The sequence below is a fragment of the Podarcis erhardii genome (genome assembly GCF_964252035.2).
Source record: "Podarcis erhardii genome assembly, chromosome: 11".
In the NCBI taxonomy this organism is placed as follows: domain Eukaryota; kingdom Metazoa; phylum Chordata; class Lepidosauria; order Squamata; family Lacertidae; genus Podarcis; species Podarcis erhardii.
In genome coordinates this window covers 19,682,855-19,701,692 of record NC_138501.1, presented here as the reverse complement: position 1 = coordinate 19,701,692, position 18,838 = coordinate 19,682,855, and the positions used below count along the sequence as shown (strand labels likewise).

At 41.0% G+C, this 18,838-nt stretch overlaps 1 protein-coding gene across 4 annotated transcripts in view; it reads right to left on the bottom strand.

Moving 5' to 3' along the window:
• MCC (MCC regulator of WNT signaling pathway) overlaps positions 1–18,838 on the bottom strand; it is a 198,068-nt gene that overhangs the window by 73,862 nt on the left and 105,368 nt on the right. For all 4 annotated transcript variants that reach the window (XM_081880360.1, XM_081880361.1, XM_081880362.1 and 1 more), the window contains one exon: positions 805–918. In XM_081880360.1, the coding sequence (XP_081736486.1) occupies positions 805–918 (114 nt within the window). The remainder of the gene's footprint in view (positions 1–804; positions 919–18,838) is intronic.

Genomic DNA, 18,838 nt, shown 5'->3' with positions numbered 1-18,838 from the left:
CTTACAACAAATAAAAACACAATGAATTAAATAAGGGAGTTGAAAAACATTCAGAAATGAGTGTGTGCCACAAGACATTCTGCCTAGCGAAAAAAAGGATGGGGAGAACAGGAAAGCTTTAACCAGTTGTTGGAAAACAGTAAGATGGGACCAAATGAATCTCATAGAGTAACGTACTTCTCAACTTGGTCATGGTCAGTGAGAAAGCCCATCTCTTGTCCCAGCCAACAGTGACTCAGTCTATGATGGACACAGAAGAAGGGCCTCTCCAATAGATCTTTGGGAGCAGCAGGAAGATACAGGAGGAGACCAGCTCCTTGAGTATCCTGCAACCAAGCCATTTAGGGCTATAATGATAGTCAACATTAAGATTGTGCCCAGAAACAGGTTGGCAACCAGTTGGAAACCCTTGCATAATAGGGGGTAATATGATTCCATGAGCTTGTTATTCAGTTTGGGCCAACTGAAATATCTGAAGACTTTCAAAGGTAGTCCATGCAGAGTGCATTCCTCTAATGTAAGTAAGGTACATGTTTCTGGGTCTTTTCAGGAATGGGTGCTGGTGGCACAGCAGCCTAAGCTGAGCAAAGCTATTCCAGGCCACAGCCTCTATCTGGACATCCAGAGAGGTGTTCCTTTTACCCACTCAACAGCCTCAAACAAACTACCAATTTTCACTGTTTGACTGTTAAAGCCTCACTTATTTGACAGCTATCTTACAACAGTGCCTTTTATCTTTTTACCGATTAAATTGTTTGAAGCCTTGAGAGCAAATACCATTTCAGCGGCTGAACAATCACTTACCTGTGCCTTTGCCAATTTCTTTTCCAACGAATCCCTTTCTCGTTCGGTTTGCTGTAGGCGTTTGTTAAGTTCCACTATGTCTCCTTTCAGAGATGCCAGTGCTGCTAAGTGGAGCTGTAACACAAAAACAAAGTGCAGCTAAAATTAAACGTAATCTACAAAATGCACCACTTCCTTATATGTATTCTGGAGCAGTATTGGTGATACAAGTGTCTGAAGCAGGGTGTGATGTTTCACACTTCAGAATTTGTAAATCAAAAAGTAGGACAAGCTATTATATGCTTTCATTTGGGACATTTCCAGCTTTACTGCTGAATACATTTGCTTATCAGAACATACACCATAAAAAACTTAAATGCAATGGAGTCTAATATAATTGGAAGTTCCAGTGCATTACTCTTTTAGTGTGACTTTAAATGCAGAATTCTACGTTACCGAAGACTTCATATACTTTGGTTCACTTTTATGCCATTTAAGTCTCCCAGCAGTCTGTGTCTGAAGAATTCTTCTTCAAAACCTCATCTTCAGCTGACACAACTAGAGCTAACCATATCAGACTGTTCTAACTCACTTATCTTCCACTTTCTCTCTCCCCCTTTTAAACCCTCTTCTTATGTAAGAATCTTTCAATCTCTTGTGCTTGTGAAAATTGAATAGTCACCTCAGAGTACCCTTGAATTATTATTTTTGGTTGCATGCTAAGAGTGCTACTTAAATGGTATGAAAAATACATATATATAAATGTCTGGATAGAGAAGTTCTCCACAAAATATGGAACAAAGCCATAATCTTAACCCTTATCCATTTAGCTTGAATACCCAATGCTCTCTTAATCTGAACCTAACATACACATCACTTCCTATTTTTTAAAGGTTCTGTCCGAAGCATATAAACTCTGGCCTTTTTCTGAGTTTATTTCAAATTAATTCTGACTTTTCAGCATTCTGTTAGGATATGAAATGCCTATTCTACCCTTCAGTATGTTATTTTGCTAGCTGCAAGCATTTGCACAACACTCCATGCAGACTCAAGAGCAAAAGCCTTGCTCATGTCACACCAGCTTGACCGGACCATCAACCAGACATGGCCATCAGCTTTGGCTTGGTCAACCACAATTACCATTTATAAGACTTAACATATTCTTTACATCCTTAAAATATTTGGTATTTGGGTGCACGTGAGGATTATATGAATGAACCAAAATACTATCTTAGAGAAAAATAATATTAGTCATAGCACAGAGTTTTAGCTATAAACTTGCAACTTTGGTCAGTTTACAGATATAAAAACTCGAGGGAAACACACATTTTCCTCCACAGCTTCAAAATTGCCAGGAATTTTATATCTCTAGTACAGACTCTTATACTAGAGTCCACATTCCCAGCATGTTTAGTTCTGTCTCAGATACGTTTACGTTGGCTTGGACCTACCCACAGAATGGAAGATGGCTGGATTCTGAAGGATGTGCTCTATGGGGAGCTGGCTTCAGCTACCAGGCCCATTGGCAGACCAACTCTGCATTACAAAGATAAACCCCACAGCGTGGGAATCCCTTGCAGGTGACAGCAGCCCCTGGAGACAGTCAGGTTGTGTATCCACAGCCGTGACCAGAGGAGAAATGACAGCTAGGAGGAGCACAACTGGATGCCTTAATCTGCCCCAGCTGCACCAAAACATGTCTCTCCCATATCGGTCTCTACGATCTTCCAACGGTTTGGCTTCACACCCAAGGAGCACTCCTCTACCGTCTCTTCCGAAACAGATGGATGCCAACAAGTACAGACTCTACTGATACTGTCCACATGTAAAAATAGATACCTCAATCCAAAAGCTCCCAAACAGAAGACATACATGTTTTATCTGAGGGGAATTGTGTCCTGTCGGACACAGAAGAGCTCTCTCTGGCTAGCTAGTAATAAAACTTAACTACAGGTTGCATGACTTGCATGAAGCTGCTACAATTAGCTTTTAATGAGCTGCGTTTTCAAGCTATGCCCTCCGCAATCCTAGATGGACGATTTAACAGGGTACCATACGAAGACAGGCTCTGCATATGTGGGCAACTGCAGGTGGAAGACATATTGTGCTATTTACTATATTGCCCACTATACAGTGGACTTAGGAGGTTGTTTCTCACCTTACTGTCCATACAGGAAAGATGTCTCTCCCAGGCAGATGTAAACACTAATAAAGTCTCCCTTTTTGCTTTGGCAGCCAAAACGATTAGAAAGGAGACCCTGAACAACGTATCAGTGTAAGGGAGACACAGAGATCTAAATAGAGACCATTATTTGTGGTATGACACCTCTTTTGCTTGTATTCATTTTTTTATTCAGATTTGTCACAGCCAATGGCTAGTACAATAAAGTTATTTGGATTGGATTGGACTAGCTAGTATTCTTGTATACCTCTAATCCAGTTTATTACCACATAAAGGCTCTGCTACTCGTAAGATTTCCCCCCCCCATCAGATCTACCTGTCTCATCTGATATCATTTATCCATTCTGCCTGTTCACATTGCCTGCATAGTCTCTGTAGGCACTCAGTTCCCATTTACTCATTCATTGCATGCTGCTTCTGAATCCGACTCAATAAATGGCCCAGATTTGACCGATGTGTCAGTCTTACCTATCCATTGGCAGAGGTTCTAACAAAATATAACACAAAGTACTGTGTCTCCCGGAAGAAACAAACTTTTTAACTGTGGGGCAGGAGAATAAGAATAACCTGTGCTCCTATGCCCTGGAATATGTACAACTCAGATCTCGCATCACAACCAACACCACCATATATTACTTATAGCTATGTTTCTACAAGAATGACAAAGGAAATACAAAGAGGAAAATATAAAATAATCCAATTCTTCTCTTTGTATTCATGAACTAAATCTAAAACCATTTTCTCTCAGGAAACAACGTTTACTGGATAGTATAACAAGGGCATGTTTTGTTTAGCTGTCAAGCTACTGGTTTCTAAGATAAATATATCTTGCAAATCTCCCATGCCACACAGCTTTTAAGTCATGGTGAATGATGATACCTGCATTTTTTAAAAAACATTATCTGTTTGAATTGAATTTAATGACAAAACCAACCAGCGACCTGAATACCAATTTCAATGTATGTGGTAGAAAAACACTGAAATTACTGTGTTGTATAGAAAGTTAGCAGAAGTCTTATAATAGCACATTTGGCAACATTTCTGTGGGCTTAACCGGCATTGTGAAAAGGTCAGTTTTGATTTCAAGATGGGGGGGGGGGGATTCACGAATCTGAGTTACATTTTCTGCAGGCAAAGTGGATGTCCTAAAAGACCTGTATTGCTGCATTGTTCAAAATTGGATTTCATGATACAATTTGTTGGGTAACTTCAAATATCGCAGAAGCAAGGTAGGATTGAAGCAGTCAGTCAGCCTGGGAAATAATGGCATCTGAAATATTTTGTTGAGATGACTTCTTCCCTCAGCTTTAAAGTCCAAAAAATATAGGGCAACCACAGTAAAAACAGGACCACAAAGTCAGTTAGCATAGTACCTATATATAGAGACCGAAAGCATAGTAATTAGAAATGGCATAAGCATGCATTTGACTTAGACTTGCAAAGGACACACACAATCCTTCTCTATACTTAGCTTGTATGTCAGCCTCACAGAATTGCTCAACTAATCTCAGAACCCCTGTAAAATTTCAATGCGTTAGTATTTCACAAGACTATATGCAAGGCAGTCGAGCAGAAATAGCAAAAATACTGAAAGCGCCACAGATTTCTACAGGAGCATGTCTTTATTAGCCAGAGGGTCTTTTAGCAGTGGTGGTAATTGTTAATGACAGAATAACCTTCAATGTTAGTCCATGGCTATTCATTTTAAAGTTTTTTTGTTGCACACCTTAAAGACTAGCTTATTTGAAGAACCTGAGTTTCCATAGTCTACACTCCATTTCATCAAAAGCTGCAAACGATTTCACAACCAGCATTTAATATCTTATTATTTCAGTTTAAAAGAAAAATACTCTGTGGAATCTTTATCCTAAAGCAGAATATCATTTCTTCAATCAGGTTTTACCATGAGAAAGCAAATAGCAGGCAATTAAATTTTGTTATAATTTGCTATCCTGTCACCTCACCATCCATCTACCTGAACCAGGGGTCAGCAACCTTTTTCAGCTGTGGGCCGGTCCACCGTCCCTCAGACCATGCATGTGGTGGGCCGGACTATATTTTTTTTAAAAAAATATTGTAATGGTTATAAGGGGTTACTTGTGCATAAGTTGCCATTACTTTCGGCTAGATTGCCTGGCTAACCATGCCTCGGCTGACAGCCCTTCACTCCGTGGCCGTTCAGTCACTTGCAGAATCCGTCAGTGGGCGTTTCTTGAACCTCTTCCAGCATAGAAGTTGTTTGACACCAAGTCTCCGCCTACTCTCCCTGCGCGGAACTCTTCTGCGCAAGGAAGGGGTGGGCAGAGGTGTGCCTGTGCTCTCCCCACTAGTTTCGGGCGAAGAGTCTTGGAGACCCCTCTCCGAATCCTCCATCTCCCTCCCTTCTCTACTGGTGTTGCCCTGAATTCCTTCCCCTCTGCTGGTCCCCTCTCCTGCATCGCTCGGGAGCCTTGCCTCCACCTCTCGCTCCGATGTCAGTTCCCTGACAAATATGAACAAATTCCTATGCCCCACAAACAACCCAGAGATGCATTGTAAATAAAAGAACACATTTTACTCATGTAAAAACACCAGGCAGGCCCCACAAATAACCCAGAGATGCATTTTAAATAAAAGGACACATTCTACTCATGTAAAAACACGCTGATTCCTGGACCGTCCGTGGGCCGGATTGAGAAGGTTATTGGGCCGCATCCGGCCCACAGGCCTTAGGCCGCCTACCCCTGACCTGAACTAACTTTGGAAATAATATTCCTGGGTGTTTTTTACTGCCATACTTCTTTGCATTTTTAAACAGGAACTGGTCTAGTCTATGTTGACTACTAATATGTACAGTTAACAAGATATATCAATGCCCACAAGCTGGAATCTTCTGGTAGTGAATTCCTTAATTTAACTAAGTACTGTGTGAAGAAATGCTTCTTCTTCCCCGTCCTGCAAACAGCACCATTCAACTTCATTGGATAACTCATGAGTTCCAGTATTATAAGAGGGTTCTCCATGTCCTCTTTTGGCCCACAGTGCATAATTTTATTACAACTCTGTCATGTTCCCTCTTTCTTCTAAACTAAAAAGCTCCAAATTCTATAACCTTTCTTTGTAGAGAAGTTGCTCCATTGGGCTGTCTTTTTCTAGGTCCCTCCCAACTCTACGATATTCTTAGCCAGGTATGGGTAGAATTGTACACAACATTTCAAATACGGATGAACCGGAGAGTCATTATGTCATTATGATATTGTCAGCTTAATCCCTATCATGGCGATTCCTAACAAGGAATTTGCCTTTTTCACAGCTGCTGTTAAGTGCATAATGAATAGTATCACTCCATGACTACTTTCGCAAATTGGTCTTTTCCTTGGGGGGGGGGGGATAACAGAAGGCACCAGATCCTTGTTCGGATAATACCATTCCTTTTGAGACTCGATCTATCAGGACTTTGTTCTTTAGTCACAGTAAGACAGGTATCAGCTCTGAAAATGTAGAGGAAAACCTGTGCTTCTACTACTGTTCCACAAAGGCGTCATGATGTTTCTGGTGTCTGTGCTCAGTTTCAATTTCAGCAGTCGACCTTCCCCCCACCCCAAATGATGGCTCTATTGTAAAGAAACACATTTCTTTAAAGTGATTGATCTATACATTAATAGTTTGCTCAGACACTTTCTCAATTTTGTACCTTTTTCTAAAGCTAATATTACACAAAGACACACTTTTACGACACAAGTGATGAAATGAATGTAATCAAAGTCCATTTCAGCAAATACACTGACAAGATGGGAATGGGAAACCTAAAGGGTAAGCCATCTTCTAGAATTAGTGACTTGACAACTCAGAATTCCCCAAGACAGTCTTGCTGTTTGATTCCTAAAAGCATGAACCTAGAATGCTGCAACCAATTGGCCCTTTTAAGCACCCATCTGAGAAAAAAGCAAGAATTGCTTTTAAAAGGCATCATTACATTGCTGGTGATTTCCGGGAGGGGGGGGAGCAGAGGACTTCACTAAACTGTTACTTTTGTGAGAATCTAGGATAAAAAGGTAGAAACACCAACAGATTCAAGATACAGCTCGCCCCCTGTACCTGAACAAACTAAAGTAGCTACCATTGGATTTGTTCCACATATATACGTGAGAATAGCTATATAGAAGATGTAGAAGGAATCATTTGACCCCAAGTCTAAGATACTTGATTAGCATGCATCTTACAATACATTTTGAAACACACCTAAATTCTCGAAGTGCAAGAATGATCAACCAATGCAGAAAGCAAATGCGCAAGCCCTCCTTCCTGCCTATCATAACCGTGAGTATTTTGCTAGCGCATATATCAAAATCAAATTTCTCTAGCTAAAAAATTCGAGTTCTAGAATAAAAATGATCTATATAGATTCACTTATGTGTACCTGTGGACACTGCCTCTCATCCTAACCTACCTCACAGAACTGTTGTACGGAACGGGCAGACCTATGGGTACGTTCCTGAGCTTCTTGGAGAAAAAGTGTTATATAAATGCAATAAAATAAATACAGTCGTACCTCAGAAGTTGAACGCCTCGTGAGAAGAACATTTTGGCTCCCAAACGCTGCAAACCCGGAAGTGATTGTTCCAGTTTGCGAACGTTCTTTGGAACCCAAACATCTGCCATGGCTTCCGATTGGCTGCAGGAGGTTCCTGCAGCCAATCAGAAGCTGTGCCTTGGTTCCCGAACATTTTGGAAGACGATTAGGCTTCCGGAGTGGATTCTGTTTGACTCCCGAAGTATGACTATAAATGCACTAGGGAGTCTTGTTCTTGGCATGACAGCTTAAGTCCAGCAAGACCCTGGCGAGGTCCCCTGGCCGGCTTAGCCATCTGAGGCCCCGGACAAATGTACCTGGATGCCCAACACCCTGTGCGGGTCTGCATGCATTGTTATGTCCTGCTTCCATAATTCAGGCTGCAGTGACTTTTTCGGGAGGATGGATAGCCTTGTGGCTTAATCTCAAAATGGCAAATTACAATCCAGAAATTGTGTGTGCATACATGGCAAGACTACCAAATTACTCAACCCCGCATCTGAAAGTGCATGTAGTTGCATTTGCTCACATAAACTCCTTGCTGTTTTTTCTTTCTTCTCTTCCTCCATACCAGTCCACTCTTTCTCCCATTATCAAAATTTGTAAGCGTCTCTGGGAAAGTGACTTTTTTTTTATATCTGAAGTTACTCTTTCTACTAAGATAAAGCATCATGCACTATGACTACACTATACAGATAGAGAACTTTTGGCAGGAGCATACAAAGTATACACACAAAATAGAGATGCAAAAACTAGGTTTGCTGCTCCAGTACAAATGTTTTGCAGTATGTTGCAGAAAGTTCGTATGTTTTCAGTAAAAACAAGTTGCAAGAATTGATCTGCCTGGATGCACAGAACATACTTCTCCCCCAAAGCAAGCCGAATCCAATGTTCTCACACTCTCTTTACTTCTAAGTAAAAACAAATGGGTGAAGACCAAATGGCACAAACCTCTGGGCAATAGTCTGCCCTTGTAATGGTATCAAAATTAAAAATTGATTTCCTCCTTATGGCTTGCTGAGTCTTTCTGATCTGATCACAGTACTCTTGCCAAAAGCCAACAGATAAAAGGAGAGCCAGACACTCATACCCCTGTTCTAAAAGCATTTGATTCAAGTAGAACCCATACTGACCTCGAAAGAACTTCTGGCTTCGGGAATGGATTGCACGGCAGCCTCAGTCAAGGGCTGTGCTGAACAGCCAGCTCTTTCCTTTCCATCCCTGCTCAACCCTGCACTCCACCCAGTCTAAACAGCACCGTGACAAAACAGAAATGCAACAAACACCCTGCGCTAATTTGTTTTCCCCACAGAACAGGTTTTCAAGATTGCATCAACCGCTGGATCAAAAAAGCCTCTCCAATGTTTTAGAAGTAGTAAAAAATATAATGGAGTCAAGTGGCACTCTCTCTCTCAGACTACTGCAGCCACAGTGTCCAAATACATTTTTTTAGAGGGAAAAAGACTGGTGGATAGATAGGTGGAGCAACTGCAGTCCCTTAGGACTGGTCTGGAAGCTGCAGCTGGTGCAGAACAATGCAGTCAAGTTGCTGAGGGAACAGAACTGGCCACTGATCAGCTATCTGCTCACATTCAAGGTCTTGTTAACATTTAAAGCCCTGAACAACTTAGAACCAGGTTACTTGAAAGACCACTTGGCTCCTGTGGATCTGGGGAAATTTTACTCATTTTTAATTTAAATTAATTTTAATTTTAATTTTACGCATTGTACAGAATATCATAGCACAGTGACCTAAGAATGGAGATTTTCTACTGTAGCTCCTAATGCCCTTCTCTCTGCCATACATGAAGCAGCAACCACCAGCTGCTTCAGATGCCTAAGACATCTTACCTTCTAAGCTTTATGAGGAACGGTTGAAGGAGATGGGTATGTTTAGCCTAGAAAAAGAGGAGACTGAGATATGATAGCCATCTTCAGATATCTAGAGGGCTGTCACATGGAAGAGGGAGCAAGCTTGTTTTCTCCTGCTCTAGACAGTGCGACTCGAACCAATGGCTTCAAGTTATAAGAACGGAGATTCTGACTAAACATCTGGAAGAACTTTCTGACAGCAAGAGATGTTCAACAGTGGAACCATCTCCCTCGGGAGACTTGTGGATTCTACTTCCTTGGAGGTTTTTAAGCAGAGGTTGGATGACCATCTGTCAGGGATGGTTTAGCTGTGATTTCTGCACTGCAGAGAGTTGGACTAGATGACCCTTCGGATCCCTTCCAACTCTACAATTCTATGATTCTAAGAGGCATCGTTCTGTCCAGGAGTTCCCCAATTCCCTGTTTTGTATGTGTGAATCCCCAAATATGCTTTTTATTTGCTTTTGTGATTTTTTATACTGTTTTGTTGTTGTCAGGATATATTTTTAACTTTTTAATGAATATTGTTTTTACATTGTACATAGCACACACCTCTTAGGTATTTTTGAAATATTAAGCAGTTTAGAGGCACTTTGAAATAAATACAACAAAATTGAAAAGGGGGATGTAGGCACATTTTCCGAGCAACCCTTTTTTCAAAGAGTCAAAAGAACAAGTATCCTATACTTGAAACTAGGTTTTTCAAACACCAGGTTTTACAGTGGTTTTTAACATGATGTCAACAATTAAAAAAATACAGCAGAATGTGCATTACAGGGTACAGAATCTTGTTTGTTTTTTCAGCTCGTAACTAGCAATGCGAAATGAAATTGTGGACCGAACTCCAAAACATATATACATTTCCAGTAGTTAGGTGCAAGTGGGGTGGAGGTCAGAGAAGGAAGGGGCCGGAGGTACGTCATTCACATCTGATTGGCTCATTTGTTTTTATAAAATAAACTTTTGAAATGGGAAATTTCTTTTCTGAAGTGCTCGTTTTCCTCATGAAGTTGACCTATATGAGCCAAATATTCACTGCAACTGGGCAACTAAGAGAACTGCACAGAACAGTCATCTCTCGTGACAATTCATAATTTAGGATGCAGGTCACATAAAGGGGCAGAGTCAACGCAGGAGCAGATGGAATTGTGTAATAAGCTTGTTCACAAGCTAGCAACTTCCGAGTCACTCCAGAGCAGGTTTCAGTGTGTCAGCGAAATAAAGTTAAATCATTCAGAAGCACATACAATATTTATACCTTCTGTTCTTCATGCATTGAGAAATACAACTTACTAAGCATCACCCTGAAAATGTACAGCAGAGCTTTCCAAACTGTGTCGTGACACGTTAGTGTGTCGGCTGCAGTGTGTGGGTGTGCCGCGTGAACGCTCCCCACGCTCTTATAAGGGGTTAATTTAACCTCTGGTTTGCTAGTAAAACTGAATTACTGTGTCACAAAACGATGCACGTCTAAGAAGTGTGCCACCAACATGAGAGGTTTAGAAAGCTCTGGTGTACAGGCTTAAAATAGTATGGAAATTGTGTTGCTGTTGCTGCGTTTGCATCCAGAAAACACCTCATGAGACATGTTCCAAAAGATTAAGCCTTCTTCCCCCATTCCATAGCTTTATTTGAATAAGTATCATTGCTTCCTTACTGAACAAAACTCCTCCCTGCCCAAGGATAGGCGAAATCAACATGCAACTTTAATTGGCTTTCATACTATTGTTATGCTGCACTGTAAAAAGACAATTAAGAAACTCTGCATTATTATGGTGCCAATATCAATTGTCACTATAAGTAAAGGCTGGCTCACACCATAAGGTTCTTATCCATGCAAGCAGGAAATTCTAGCCATCCTTGCAATGTCTGTGATAGAAGTACTTATTCGGGTTGGGGAGAGGAAGTATTCCACAGACAGCAGAAAATGCAGCCAGGTCATGTCTATCACTACAACACAAAATCACATTTTCTTCTACTCCCGTGACTGCCTTTAACAGGATCAACACTCAAACTACTTTTTTCCTATAATCATCCTAAGGAAGTTCTAACCTGCTTAGATTTCATTGTGTCAGCGTAAGAACCAGTAAAAGAAACTGGGAATTCTAGGTCATCCGTATCACACTGTTTGGTCCAGGCCCAGTAACACAGCCTAACCATGGTTTGCTTTGCAGTTCTATCCTTCTCATTCTGGTTTATAAAAACCATAGTCTGTTGTTTGCATCCAAATTAGGCAAATCAGTTTTTTTACTTTAATATGATGCCCCACCCTTGCAATAGATCCTTTTAAAATTAGAGTATTTTGAAAACTGTTGGCATAAATCAAAGTAATTTTATAATGGTTCCATTCAGGCAACATGCCAAGTTTGTCTGCTTTTGCTTTCTGTCTGGTTCACACTCCAGTCTTTGGAAGCGGTGGCTACAGAGGTCGGGCAATAGTTTTAATGAGGGTAAATCAATTCAGATATGACATCATGGGTTGCAAATGAACTTCAAAACAAGGTTTCGGGTTTTTTGATTTGCTGGATTCCTGCAGTATTGTAAGCTGAGATATTGCAATAATTCATAGTTAAGCTTTTTGGTTGAGAGAAAAGGTGACCAGGAGGCAAAATTATAGAAGTGTTTAAAATTATGCACAGCCTGGAAGGAGGGGTGTAGAGGTAAGTTTTTCTCCCTAGAACTAGAACTCAGGAACAAACAATGAAGCTGAATGTTGAACGACTGAAGGCAGACAAAAAAAGTATGCTGTGCATAGCTGACCTATGTTACTGTATTATTCCATGTATAAGACTTGGTTTTTTTCCTAAAAAATAATGTCAAAAATTAGGGGGCGTCTTATGTTGTTGTTTAGTCGTTTAGTCATGTCCGACTCTTCGTGACCCCATGGACCAGAGCACGCCAGGCACTCCTGTCTTCCACTGCCTCCCGCAGTTTGGTCAAACTCATGCTGGTAGCCTCGAGAACACTACCCAACCATCTCGTCCTCTGTCGTTCCCTTCTACTTGTGCCCTCCATCTTTCCTAACATCACAGTCTTTTCCAGAGAGTCTTCTCTTCTCATGGGGTGGCCAAAGTATTGGAGCCTCAGCTTCAGGATCTGTCCTTCCAGTGAGCACTCAGGGCTGATTTCCTTAAGAATGGATAGGTTTGATCTTCTTGCAGTCCACGGGACTCTCAAGAGTCTTCTCCAGCACCATAATTCAAAAGCATCAATTCTTCGGCGATCAGCCTTCTTTATGGGGCATCTTATACATGGGGCCATCTCCCCCCATTTTTTAAAATCTGAGCCCCCCCCAAAATAGGGGGCATCTTATACATGTGGACATCTTATAGATGGAAAAATACAATAATTGGCCACCAACCTGGATAGTTTTAAGAGAGGATTAGACAAATTCATGGAATAAGGGTATCAATAGCTACCTGGTAGCTATGTTCTTCCTCCACGGCTGGAGCAGTATGCTTCTGAATACCAGTTGTTGCAAACCGCAGGAGAGGAGCACACTCTGCCATTCAGGTCCTGCTTGCAAGCTTCCCATAGACACCTGGCTTGCCAGTATGAAAACTGGATGCTTTGGCCTAATCCAGCAGGCTCTTACATTGCATTGTTCAGAATATCTGAACTGAGCCAATGTTTTGCACAGATTCATATTCAGAATGTAAACCACAAAGAAACGGAAGTTTTCCTTGGAAACCTGGGACTAAGCTCCAAATGAGAAAAGCTTTTCACAGCAGGTGCCTGGTAGGGGGATGACTCCAAGGAGTGGAGAAAGGCAAAATGAATGACCCCAATATATTTCCCCATTTGCTTCTCCAACTTTCTGCCACAGTACATCAAAGTCCTGCATAAGCATTGTTGAAATCCTTATTCACCTAACAACAATTTTTGTCCATCTTTGCTCCTCCAAAATAGGTTTTTTTCTGAAGTTGTTCCTGCTGTTGGAAACCTTGTTCCCAGAGCAATTTTCCTGTAGAAGATTGCTCTGCATTTCCCAAGCTTCTACATGTCACACAAGGGAAACAACTGATCCCATGCATGCTTAGAGCACAGTCCCCCCCCCCCCCCAGCTAGCTATGAATTATACTAATGTTCTTATCAGCAGAAGCAACTTTTCACATTTGAGTAAGAAGACTAAATGGAGTGGGAAGAATTCTTAACATGAGTGGCTTCTCTGCTTTTGCTCACCATATTCAGTCATTGCATCACACACAACAATAATTTAATAAGCCAAATATAGTCATGGACCACTTAAGGGTTTAATGGGCCAAAGTAGTAAAAAGATGAAAAAGTCAATGTAAGTCACCACTTGTAAATTATGGGCAGGGTGATATATGTTAGCACATGCCTCTCAACACTGCAAAATGTCTGCATCCTTGCTACGACCTCTCACTACATTAGAAAGAGCCCTTAAGAAACATGGTTATGTGCTCACAGTCATTGACATGGCTATAAATCCAAGTAATGTTACAGGCACATAAATCTTGAGTTCTGCAGGCTGCCCATATAGGGCCGTAAATCTTAACAAGAGAAGCACCCTGCAACACCTCTTTATCTGCTCCTGAGTATTTTGTTCATATGAACTGCTGCGAAAGAAAAACAACCATAAACTGCCCAACTGTGAGGAAATTATTTATTGTCTTGCCCTATGAACCTTTCTTCTCCATGTCAATTTATTAACAGGTGTGTCAAGCTGGAAACCTAAAGGTATGCTGCATTCTGTTCTCAGCACTGCAGACGACTGACCGACTGGTTCCTTATATGCTTCTACATCAGCACAATAAAATCTCATTTAGCCTTCTGGAATCACTGCAGCCCTCAACTTACGAAATCTGACATATCTAGAATCTGGCTGAACAGCAATAGGAAGTAGGCTGACATGCTGACAACACTGTTATGAAGGCATCTAGAAATAAGAGTCTTGCAAATTTGAATTCATTGCTTTAAATGTGGCTGGGCTATCCCTGAGTCACATACCGCACAATCCTATTCATGTCTATTAAGAAACTTACTCCCAAATGAGTGAGTTTAGGATTGCAAACTTGGCCTATTCCATGTAATTGGAAAGCTGCCTGTAGTTAAGAGTTTATTTAAATGCAAGCTTCTGCTCCCCTTTCACTGGTCCTCAGCATCCTCACTTAACACCCAGATGGATGGTCCCTGGTGCAGAAAGTTCTGTAAGCTCCCTAAATCAGGAATGGAAAACATATAGCCCTCCAGAACTTGTTGGAATACAGTTTCCACAATAGCTGACAACTGGCCACGCTGACTGGTACTGATGGGAATTGCAACTGAAGAGTATATACAGAAGACCAAAGGCCAGTAAAGTGAAGCATCAGCACAATGCATACATACAAAACCAACTTCCATAATTTGGATTATTCAATAGAGGAGAACATCCAAACAGACATGTGATATGTCTGGATAAGCTTCCTAGAGTAAAACAAACCAACAAAAAGCTTTTAGCTTGCTTCTAAAACAATATAGTGAGGATGTATGGCTAATATGAATAGGCAGGAAGTTTCAAAGCACAGATGTTACCACATTAAAAGACAGGTTCCTCACATATGCAGAATGAACATTATACGGCACTCATACAAGGGCAAGTCCTGCAGACTGAAGGGTTGGGGAGGCACATATGGGGTGACATGATCCTTAAGTTAAAACTGTTAAGAATTCTATATACTAATAGTAAAGACTTGAACTTGGTAACAGCCCATGCAGATGTTTGAGCAAAGGTGAGATGATGCCAGCCACTGTCGTGCAGAATTCTGCACCAACTGCAGTTTCTGGACCAACCAAAAGGAAAGCCCCACACAGAGTTCATTGCATTAATCCAGTGTTTCCCAACCTTGTGCCTCCAGCTGTTTTTGGACTACAATTCCCATCATCCCTTGCCACTGGTCTTGCTAGTCAGGGATGATGGGAGTTGTAGTTCAAAAACAGCTGGAGGCACAAGGTTGGGAAACACTGCATTAATCCAACTTCAAAGTTCCCAATGCCTTAATGACCCCCTGTCCAGGAATGTTCACAGCTGTTGCACAAGCCAAAGCTGACAAAAACATTCGCCAGTCCTAAGCCACCAAAGGCACCTGGGCAAACAGTAACAAAACTGGATCCAGGCACACCTCAAACTGTGTACCTGCTTCTTCAGAGGGATGCAACCCTGCCTAAAAAGGTAAAGGTAAAGGACCCCTGACAGTTAAGTCCAGCCGCAAACGACTCTGGGGTTGCGGCGCTCATCTCGCTTTACTGGACGAGGGAGCCAGCATTTGTCTGCAGACAGTTTTTCCGGGTCACATGGCCAGCATGACTAAGCCACTTCTGGCGAAACGCCGTTTACCTTCCCGCTGGAGTGGTACCTATTTATCTACTTGCACTTCAACGTGCTTTTGAACTGCTGGGTTGGCAGGAGCTGAGACCAAAAAATGGGAGCTCACCCCGTCGCAGGGATTCAAACCGCTGACCTTCTGATCGGCAAGCCCTAGGCTCAGTGGTTTAGACCACAGTGCCAACCGTGTCCCGCAACCCTGCTAAGGCAGATAATTGGCTAATTTCTCAAGCATAGGAAGCACTTGCCCACAGAGGCTCTCCCTTGCTAGGATTCAGGATCATTTTACTTTCCCTTAACCAGACCACCATTTCATCCAGGCACCGGTTCAGGGCCCGCATGGCCTCTCCTCACCCAGTTGTTTTGGAAAAGTAAAGCTGTGTCCTCAGTATTCTGATGACATCTTGCCCCAAATCTCCTAATGACATCTCACAACAACTTCATGTAAAAGGGAGCTGAAGTACAGCAACTTCTAGAGTTGCCCCAATTCCCCATCCCTGCTCTATTGAATACAAGGAGGGATTCAGTATTAAAACCAATCAGTCTTCTGCAAGAAAGGATTATGCTTGAAATTACTAAAATAATTATAAAGAAGTGAATACATGTTACTTCTTAGTCACATCTAGTTAAACTAGCAGGAAGACAAGTTAAACTGTACTTATGCAGAGTAAATAAGTTTATTTTAGTACCTTGTTATCATTTTAGACCACACCCTTGGTCTTATTTTTACAGTGCTAAGGGTCTACTCAAAGCTAAAGTCAGTTGAAGAATCTCTGAATCACAAGCCATTCATACACTTAGGCACTTGAATATTTAACAAGCTGAGCTTTATAGAAGGTTGCTATCAGAAGATCCTAGTTTAGAGATCCATGCTAAAAATGCCTGTGCTGATGGTTTCTTATAAAAATTCCTATTCATGAGAGAGCATTAATCTTACTACTCTAAAAATGGATTTCTTCTTCTTCTTTTTGCACAGGCTTTAACGACATGAGAAAACATTCTTTTCAGAAAAGCCAGTTTGTTTGGGATCCAGAAGTCTCTCCCCCAGTATAAAAGAGTCCATTGCTACTCAGAAAGTATAAAACCTCTCATATGGAAACTGTTTGCAGTGAAATATGTAAACATCTTCAGCTACATTTCCTTGCTCTGCCCTGTGAAGTGTAGATCAAGACTGGAACTTCTAAATAGATAAAAACTGGGAAGGGGGTAGGAGAAAAAGAATGTGTGGTGGAATAATCCGCTGGGAATTCTGAAAGCTATAAATGACTCCAAATGCATTGACCAAATGATTGAAAATCGCCATTCCAGTTGACCTCTTGAACATGCATCAGAGCTGCTTTTAGACTTGAGACAAAAAGGGGGAGAGGAGCAATTGCCTTAGGTCCCAAGTAGTTAGCAGACCTCATTCTGGCAAAAGTATAAATTGAAAACACCAGTTTGACAAAAGGGGAAAAGTAGACAAAGCCAAGGAAGCAAGATCATAGCAGCAGTATAGCCTGGTGAGAGACATCATAGAAACTTTCTACTGTTGATTTTTTTTTTTTAACACCCACTCACCCACCCTCATTTACTTGGTTCTTCTACAACTGACAGGATACAGCACTTGCAAAGCAATCTGGCAAAAATGAATGAGTAGCTTTTGAAAGATCAAATGAACTGGTATAATCCAAACCGGAGCTGTCAGAGTTTACCACAGTGACATAGTATGGCACAACAGTATAATCACATTTTTAAAATGCTAAATGAATGGATGATCATCAGTGATTTTCAATTAGATGTTTAGGGCATCAATTATTCTGCCAATACATTCCCTAAACATTACCTCATTGCATGTGGGGTGGGGGGAAGCATTAACACGACTTTCCTAAAGCAGCAACAAACATTGCAGCTATTATTTTTTCATTGTTTATGCCACTATTTTTTATAAGGGAGTATGTTTAAAGTGGCAAAATTATTATATTATATATCATTCATTATATATATATATATATATATATATATATATATATATATATATGGCTGAAAGGTTGAAGCTAGAGTGGGCAAAACAGAGCTTTTATTATAGGTAAAATATATTTCCCTCCAACAGATATACAAAATTTGGAGTCTTAGAATTGAAAACATATGTTTCAAGAGATCAAAGGGCTCTAATTCATATGTGTTGTCTTTTAAAAAGGGGTCCCCAAACAGTTAAAAAACAGTGTGAAACATGAAGCCAAGCTTCTCAACAAAGTGTCTTATTTCAATAAACCTGGCAGATTTTTTGAAAGGTGGGAATTAATTAAATAAGACCTGCATCTACATTTGAACTAGATACTATCATCAAGGGATACACAAAAGGGTCTGAGTCTCGCAGAGTAAGACAGGGGGTATAAACACAACTGGGAAAGGTTCCAATCTTCAGGACACACAAAAGGTTGCATATTATTCATAATCAAGAAGGTAGGGATGTCAGATGGGAATTGAAATATAGATACAGCTTATCTTGGTTTGAGCTTGTTCACATTTCACGCAGGCCCTGCGGTCATTTCAGAATGCCCTGTTTTCCATTATAAATTAATCATAGGAGCAGCGTAGCCTGTTGTCAGGCACCGTGGAAATGCAGGCTGGCTGACAAACCAAATTCTTCCCATCATTTCAAAACAAAAGCGTATCAGTTTATGTTCTTCTCCATGAAGCAGCTACCAAATAAGAAGGAAACATTTACCCCTCTGGGCATTAGGAATAGATCAGGTATAATTTTTGTTTTGTTTTAAACATTTCAGAGCAGCTGTGAAATGTATTTTTGCACACTGAAAAAGCTTATGTTGTAAAAGGTTCTTTTCATCTGTTATTGTTTATAAATTATCAGCAGGGAGTCAAACCATTATCAAAAAGCATGAAGGGTGTTATCCAACCAGGTTTTATTCAGAACAGGCTCATTTAAATTAATGAATGTAACTTATGTTGTTGTTATTGTTTAGTCATTTAGTCCTGTCCAACTCTTCGTGACCCCATGGACCAGAGCACGTCAGGCACTTCTGTCTTCCACTGCCTCCTGCAGTTTGGTCAAACTCATGCTGGTAGCTTCGAGAACACTGTCCAACCATCTCATCCTGTATACCTGAAGGAGCGTCTCCACCCC